The 9066-nt window shown below is 35.7% G+C and overlaps 1 protein-coding gene across 2 annotated transcripts in view; it reads right to left on the reverse strand.

Annotated features, from left to right (window-relative positions):
* psmd14 (proteasome 26S subunit, non-ATPase 14) overlaps positions 1-9066 on the reverse strand; it is a 187859-nt gene that overhangs the window by 2835 nt on the left and 175958 nt on the right. Inside the window, exons 1-6 of one of the 2 annotated variants that reach the window (XM_074614479.1) lie at positions 6281-6290; positions 4122-4171; positions 2819-2874; positions 1222-1293; positions 989-1108; positions 596-666 (exon numbers count right to left, since the gene is read on the reverse strand). In XM_074614479.1, coding sequence (XP_074470580.1) covers positions 596-666; positions 989-1108; positions 1222-1293; positions 2819-2866 — 311 coding nt within the window. In that variant the 5' untranslated portion in view covers positions 2867-2874; positions 4122-4171; positions 6281-6290. Of the gene's footprint in view, positions 1-595; positions 667-988; positions 1109-1221; positions 1294-2818; positions 2875-4121; positions 4172-6280; positions 6291-9066 lie in introns of those variants that run through there. The other variant, XM_074614486.1, reaches the window with a different exon arrangement.

Here is a 9066-nt window from a genome sequence, read left to right on the forward strand (position 1 = left end):
TAAATCTTAATTTTACCTAGAAATGTGTTGTTCCAACATCAAAGTGAGGTTTCATAAAACTACTCAGCCCTGGATTTAAGGCCTTTACACACCGGGGGCATGACGAATAAATGACACAAAAAAGCAAAATACTCGCCTGCAAAATCAAAACTATTCATACTGACAGCGATGCAAATTTGCGACAGTTGCAACACTTGTTCAGTAAAAGGTTTGAATAGATAAGAGCAGACAGAGGACTAACTACTGGGATCCTATTGACCCAGAGTGGCGTATGGCAGTCTGAGGTTAACTGTTGTATAGCCTAAACTACTATGTCCAGGGCTTTTATTGTGAAAGGTAAAAACAGAAGGAGTGAAAAAAAATTCTGAAAAATTACGTAGCATTTTTGCCATGTAATATTTGCGTTCTGTGTGAAAGTTCTCATGACAAAAACAACCGTTTGAAAAAAATATGTTGACGTGCAAATTAATCACACCGAAAAAAACGCCCCCGGTGTGCAAAGGCCTTTTCACTGAAGTTGTTAGTTGCTCGATTTTGGCAACATTGACCAAGTATTTTTCTATATATTTTGACTGTAGATGTGTCCAAATTTTACCTGCCGGTCTGCTTCAACATATCCAACATCTTGGCCTGGAACACAGGGTCCACTGCTTCAACACTCACACCCTGCGAGGTAGAAAATATTAATTTAGTAATAAAGAACTAAGGCAGAAAAAAACAACATACACTTTCTTATCAAATTGTCAAAATCAGCATACATACAAGAAATGTACTAACCAACTACATATCACAACAAGAATAACTTTCTTTCTTTATTAGGATCCCCATTAGCACTTACACAAACACTGGCTAACACACACACTACAGTCACATAAACACAACAGACAAAACAGCTCTGCTCATCTCATTAGATTAACAATCAAGTACAGAAGAGCTTTATTGATTATGTTATAGGTGGCATAATCTTGACATTAGGAAAAATACATACTGTTCCTGACTGGGGCATGGCAAACACATCGATCACTCGCACTGTGTAGTCATCAACAAATTCTCCCAGCATCAATCCCATGACCTCCATCGGTACACCAGCACGCCCGTGCTTCAACATCTAACGAAGAGCAAATACGAGAGAGAGAAGTCACAGAAGCGTTATTATAAATACAAATGTGAATAAAGCCACTATAACAAAGAAAATGTTTAGTACAGATGATGTGCGGTTACCTTGAGCAGGGCCAGAGAGGAGATGTAAACCTGCTCTGCTGTGTCCACAGCAGGTGCATCTGTTGGGGGGCCCTGAGGAGTCAAAGCAGAGTTTATCAGTTCAGGCCTTTCAAATACAGCAGTTACTCAGATTAATTACAATAATCTAACTTGTTTAGGGTTTTAATGCATGTAATGTATAATGGACTATAACTTTGTATCTTTTGACAAGTAAATCTCAAGCAAATATACTTTGGTCTTAATAAAGTTTAAATTATTAATAAGTATGAAACTGTGTACATTATTGTAGCGGGGAAGGTAAGCACAACTGTGCATTTTGTGATAAAAGCAACACATTTGGCACAGATGTAGGTTTATATGTTATGAAAAGATATAGATATCGGGGTACTACTAATTTGGGGCCTGAGGGCTGTTGCAGCAATTTTTCAAAATGGTCGCCAAATAGACGCTTAATATTCCAAAGTGTTGCAGAAAACTGATTTTATGACTCTTGGTGATTTCCAAGGTGTGTTTAAGCTGATTATATCAGATATCAGAAGATCACAGACATGTTTTTCCCCTCTTTATTTTTTACGGGTGCTTTTAAACTGAGAAATAAAACCTGGATAACAGAGCATGGGAATGGCATCACACACTCATATCATCATGTTCTAAGCCCTGATAAACTTAAAAATGTATTTAATTAATACATTTGTATTTCTTATTAATGACTAGAACAACTTGACACACAGTGCTGAGCTGCATCTCAAATTAATCTTCAGGTTCCCAGCTTTCAGATGATGTACACCACTTCTATGTGGCATAAATGGTTGGCTTTTTATCTTCCCCTGAACATCCCCTGTTCTCCACCCCTATCCCTCAAGAGTTTGGAATAGCAAGGGCTTAAGCTATGTGTTGTTATGAAGCTTTGTGTTGCTTTGTGTTTTTATTTAAGCTATGTGTTGTTATATGGAAAGCTGCCGTCTTGCCATGCTATAGTTGTATTGGTTATCATTCTACCATGAAGGAAGGGGGTGAATTTTGACCCTAAAGTGACCATGCTCTTTTTATCTGGTTTTCGCATTTTTCTCAGGTTAAAAGTTTTTAAAAAGCACCCTTAAAAATAAAGAGGGTAAAAAAAACATGTCTGTGATCTTCTGACCTCTGATCTAATCAGTTTGAACCGTCTTGGAAATCATCAAGACTCATAAAATCAGTTTACTGCAAAAAAAAATTATATTTAGCACCCTTTTGGCATCCCTCGGGCCAAATTTGCAGCGCCCCAATATTTATATCTTTTCATAACATATAAACCTATGCCTGTGCCAAATGTGTTGCTTTTATCGCAAAATGCACAATTTTTAATGAATATTTCAGCTTAGCTGCCCCACTATTGATGCAATCAGGGATCCCACCAGTGTTATGGGCAGAAGGGTTTTCAGTTTGGCTTACCATTTATATATATATATATATATATAATCTAATAATTCTAAACATTGAAGCATTGATACATTTTAGTTTAAATGTAATTTTAGGGCATAAAAGTTGAAAATGGTTTTGGTTTAGGTTAACCATTGTTTATGCTCTTTGTCTACGGACAATTCAAACTTTGTGTTACCTGGCCAAGCCCTGGCATTCCACCTCCGAGCCTCAGCAGCCGGTCCATATCGAGATCTGACGAACAAACACAATAAAGTCATTAACTTGCCTTCAAACTACTACAGCTGACCCGCAACCTGTATCTTGTATCCTGTTTAAATGGAACATATACATACTTACAGACCATTTAGCTCAATAAATGTTAATTAAGCCTATAATCAATCATTTTACTTTAGGATAAACAACAACTAACTGAGTATGTAGCTATGACATCTTAAGATTGTGTTCTTGTACAGACACCAAGGATTTGTAAAGTTATGGGTCAGATACTAGGATTTCTCAATTCAATTCAATTTGCTTTATTGGCATGACTGTCAGGTGAACGATATTGCCAAAGCGTCAATTCAATAATAAATAAAAAGAACAAAATAAAAACAAAAACATATATATATACATATATATATACACACATATATATATATATATATATATATATACACAATTCATTAAGCAAATTACAATATATAGATATTTAAAAAGAACATGCATGTAAATGGAAGAAAACTATAAAGAAGTAATTAATGTTTGTTGTGTCAATAAAACAAACAAACAAATAAAAAACAATGAATAACAATATATTGCAATATCAAAGGATAAATAAAATAAATTAAAAAAAACATGATGGTAAATTTGTACCCCAACTAGTAAGGATAGCACTGTGAGGATCACTTATAATAAGCAACTATTAGTGAACATGAGGTCAGCTTTGGGTTTAATAGCTTCAATATTATATCAATAAAGAAGTCGACTAACAAAATCTGTGATGAAATTAAGTCCTAGCAGATTGTGAATTGTATTGTCTATACTTTATTTGGGTTATATATCCAGTCCTTTCAGGCCTGAGGCTGCTGAGTTATTCAATGTTGAACATTATGGCTGTAACATTATAATAAAACTGAGGTTAGCCACCAGTTAGCTAGTTAGCTTCAGTTAGCTAGTTTACCCAGAGTCACGCAAACACAACACAAAGAGCCGGCCAGCCGCGCACTTAAACTAAACACAGATGATCATATGTTGTGTTATAACTACAAATACAACAGGAGAATTAACTTTAAAAGGCACATTGAAGCACTAAAGTTCATTAAAACAGTCAACAACACTAGCAGCTAACTTAGCTCACTGTTAGCATGCTGTTAGCTTGCTGTTAGCTCATCATGCTAACCGTCTCTCATCTCGCACAAGATAAAAACATCATCAAACTGACTCATCTCACCGTGTTTAATGAAAGCTACTGGCTGTGTTGAAGTCGTGAGTGTACTCACCTGTTGTCAGATGTGTCTTGTGTTTATAAAAGTGTGTTTCTGAGTTGAGTCTGAACCAAACAGCGACCAGCTACAATGAATCAGCCAGAAACGTCTTTCAACTGCTTCCGGTGCACTGATGACGTATTTACTGTCACCAGACTGACAACTGCAGAATCCAGACACAAGGAGGCACCACAATCAATATCATACTTCTGCTGTTACTAGTACTGTTATTACCACTACTAGGCTTACTGATTATAAATATAGTATAGCTGTCTCATGCATATATAGGATTATTGCATATATACTTTTGTGTCACTTTTGTGCAATGTAAATACTGTAACTTACTTTACACTCTACATACTATATACCACTTTCTAGACTGCACTTATGTACATATTACATTTATTCATTGCACATACTACATTTATTTATTGACGGACTGTATACACTATGTTCAACCATTCACTCTGTATCTTTTATATCTCTATTATTGTTTTTTATAATTTTTGTATACCTTTACCTCTCCTGTGATTCACTCTGTTTGCTGATGTTGCTGCTTTGACACCTGAATTTCCCTTTGGGGATTAATAAAGGTTCATCTTATCTTATTTAATCTTATCTTATCTTATCTTATCTTAGCTTATCTTATCTTATCTTATCTTATCATATCTTATCTTATGCTGCTGTTACTATTACTATTATTACCACTACTAGGCTTACTAATAATAAATATAGTATAGCTTATACATTTTTAAAATCTAGTAGGCTATGTACCTGCTTCTACAAATGCATTTCCCATTAACAACTGACATGAAATTGACATTTATTATGACAAAAGTGTACCTTAAATTTGAAATAATGATTTAAAATAGTTTTATTGTTTAATGACTGAATCTGTGTCCTGGTGCAGAATCAGAATTTTTTTCAAACAAACACCTAAACATGCAAATGGATATGAGATGTGGCCAGTATGCCAGTAGTGACATTTTTCTGTGCATCTGTGCATTTTGTTTTTAAATGAAGCTGACTTTGACTCAGTGTGTAGAAACAACCACCTAGGCATAGACCAGCCACAGAGACTCAGTGTGTTTAACTGAATTTAAACGTTGCTTTCATACCAGATTCAGCCCAGCCTATGCTTTACCCCGAATGTATATGAAACGATATTTATTGATAGACCTAGGACTATATCTTATACTAGAATGTTAAATGTTATATACTGTATACATCTATAATAGTATGTGCAATCCTTAGTCATAGTATATGCAACGGTTTGGAATTTGTAATTAAAAATGATTGTGTATTATTTCTTAAACCTTTAGTTTTTTTAAAGTGAGAATCCACCTAAAAGCAGAAATGTTTATTATTACCTCCGCCAAGGCCGAAGGCCTAGGAAGGATCTTATGTTTTCACCGGCGTTGGTTTGTTGGTTTAACGGGCTAAAGAAAGTTCGGTCTTATCTTATCTTACTGGATCTGTGTTCTCCAGTTCTCTGCAAATAGGAGCATTTAATATGTTTTAAAGTTCAGTTTAATTTCATTGAGCTGTGAAACATGTTGCACTTTTGACATTAGGAATATTTACATGAATGATGTTTTATAAGAAGTGAAAATGCTTCTACATTGTAAGTAAAACTAAATAAAATATTTGTGTTTTCACATTTACAATAGTTTGTGCTGTTTAGTCTTCTGATAACATTTTATCTTAATATTTATTTATTTTCTGGAAAAGATAAAATCCAGAGTTTTTCCTTTGTTGCGTATTTACTTGTTTTGGTCAAACGTGCTTTAATCTTGTTTTCAAACATGCTTTAATCTTTGTACCTATGTAGTGAAAGCATCTTTATATACAGTCTATATAATCTTTATAAACAGCATATACTTAGCTACTACATATAACATGCTTTGATTTTGACAATTATCGAAGCGCATCAATGGATTTTTAAGATGAAGACTGGTGCTAAATCTAACATTAGTCTACTTGTATGTAAAGATGCACCCTGTCCTTGCCTTCTGGCACTTACTGAACCGGTGTCATCTTGATTTAAAAAAAAAAATATGATATAACATACAGCATCTCTCTTTCTATACTAGAAAGAATGAAAATGGCTGTGAAGTTTGTGTGGTTTCTCATATTTCAACATGCAAGCATTGCATTATTCCCTGAGGAGCCACAAACTCTGAACCAAACCACACCATCACTTGGCTTGTGAAAAAGCTCCTCTGTTTGGCTTCATGTATTCCAGCCAGAGAGCTGCCAATCCAGCAGAACAATTTGTACAAACCCACCCAGTAGTGTTGCTGGTTATCACATTGCCTGGCCAGACAGGTCGTCAACGAGAATTTGAAATTCCCCAATTCCTCAGTGAATAAGGAAGGGGCAGATAATCATCCACATTCCTCGGTCCCTCCCTCTCCACACCCACAGGACCTCTTGCTGCCTCTACGCAATTCAATACACACAGCAGTCGTAACCAGGATGTGCTTCCTTATGATGGGCTTAACTACTTTCTGAGGCCTTAAGATCCAGACTGAGTTAACCTACATAAGTAAGGTATATATTATTACTGTAATACGGTCCAGTGGCTTCAGTTTATCTCTCTCTGTTGGATTATTACTTATATAGTTTGAATGCAGTCTCCCATAATGACACTTCATTCACCAATAAAGGATCTGATGGGAGTCAAGACAATACAGGAAACAAACTGTCATTATTTTCCTTCTGAAGTGGACCGAGTTTATTGTTTTGCTGAATCATTATTGCTGACTGGGTTATCTCATTGAATTCAGCTCTGTGTGTGATTGGTTGACAGCTTCCCAGTGGTTCAATTTGAAACCCAGTCAAATTTTTGCTCCAAACAGAGAAATAGCTTTTTGATAAATTACCCAGACAAACAATGGATAGATGGATGAATGAGCCAAAGGCTACAGATCTATTGACCCATTGGATATACGATTCATTTGAAGCAAAGCAGAAAAATGCAAAAAGATGCACTATACACAGCTTTAATTTGTGAAATATGGATTATTTACACTTAAATCCTATATAAAATCTCACCTGTCACCAAAAGGGCATCTTACAACACATTTGATCTAATGGGTTTATCAATCAATAACAAAAAGCAGAGGGAATCATCTATACAAAGACCACTGCAGCTGATTATTCAGATAGGAATGATTGGACTTTTCAAAGAACATCAGAAGTAGCTTGTAACACGACACCAGCATGAAACCTTAATCCTACCAGCAGAGGAAATAAGGGAGAGAAATTTGATGCTTTAAGAGCTTCCCTGCACCCTGATGGGATTTGGATTTAGCTTCGCTTTATAAATCTCCAGCAGGATGGCTGCTTGTGGCAAGTACTGCTTTGTGCCCTTAAGTGTTCGTATGTGAATATAAAATGAGTTTAATTAGATAAAAGTGAAAGGGAAATGTGTACCTAGACAGTTAAGTCTAACATCTCTGGGGCCACATTATGTGCCCGTGTAGCAGTAAGATTGAAGCTTCTCTGCTGCATCTCTACCAATCTTTTCATTTTAGCTGTCTGAATAAACATTTAAAAAAAGTGTTTATAGCGATTTAGACACATATACTGTGATGCAAAGTCTGTGCACATCATTCCCCCTCTGTCCTCTGCCTTTTAAATGGATAACGATTTATAGGTCAAAAAGATGTAGGTCAAATACTAAAGACAAAAAAGGTATAATAACAGTAATAATCAAAAATAAATAAAAAAGGCATACAAGGACACTTTTATTGATATGAACCTCTGACAGTAATAAAAAGTTTGTCTCTTGAGTAGCTTTAAGGTTGGAAAAATCATGTTATTCCACATTGTCTGACAGTATCACATACTTGTTCCAGCTCTACATAATAATGTTAACACAAAGTGAAATATTCCAACTCAAGACTGACTTTTCTTTTTATAGCTGCACAAAATTCAAGCAACATATTTGATATCTTTAAATATTGCAATCTCCACGAGAATCAAATCTGTTATGATTACTTAATAAAAAAAACAGACCGATTTCTTTTATATTTGCACAAAAAAATGCATACAATCAGGATAATTTATAAATACAGAAACCATCATTTAGCATTTGTTTTAATATTTTTGCATATTTTCAACAACAGCTGTCAGTGTGTCAGTGTGCTGACTTGACTATGACTTGCCCCAAACTGCATGTGATTATCATAAAGTGGGCATGTCTGTAAAGGGGAGACTCGTGGGTACCCATAGAACCCATTTTCATTCACATATCTTGAGGTCAGAGGTCAAGGGACCCATTTGAAAATGGCCATGCCAGTTTTTCCTCGCCAAAATTTAGCATCAGTTTGGAGCATTTTTTAGCCTCCTTCGCGACAAGCGAGTATTATGTAGTATCTATGTAATAGTATGACATCGTTAGTACCAACGGATTACTTAGGTTTTCTAGTTTTGCTTAAAAACTGAGCCCGCTACAGCCTAAAAATCGCAAGTTGCGTTAATGCGTTAATGAAATTAGTGGCGTTAAGTTTGACAGCCCTAATTATTAGTATTAGTATTATTATCATGTATTCAAATGTAAGTATATCAAGTCTAGAAGAACTAAAAAAATTCCCTCCAGGTCCTCTCAATTCCCAGAAATACTTCAGAAGACATGACCTCAGTGTCCTCAGTGGCTCCGGCTCAACATATGATAAGAATTACCAAGCAAAAAGACCTGAAAACACAAACTTGCACACAGGCAGAGGGATAAAGAACAGAGCTAGTTTGAAATGACTTCTGATTGATTCTATTGAGGGGGTTGGACCTGCTGTAACGAGGAGGGCTGTTCCTCCATCTGGGTGCAACAACTAAAAGCTTTATCTAAGCCTGTGTCTGATGAACCTAAAGAGGTCTAAGAGGTCAAACGCAGGAGATCAGACACGTCAAGATGACCAGCTTGTTTTAAAGCATCGACAGCAAACCAAAGCATCTT

This window comes from Sebastes fasciatus, chromosome 2 (assembly GCF_043250625.1).
Source record: "Sebastes fasciatus isolate fSebFas1 chromosome 2, fSebFas1.pri, whole genome shotgun sequence".
Lineage (NCBI taxonomy): Eukaryota > Metazoa > Chordata > Actinopteri > Perciformes > Sebastidae > Sebastes > Sebastes fasciatus.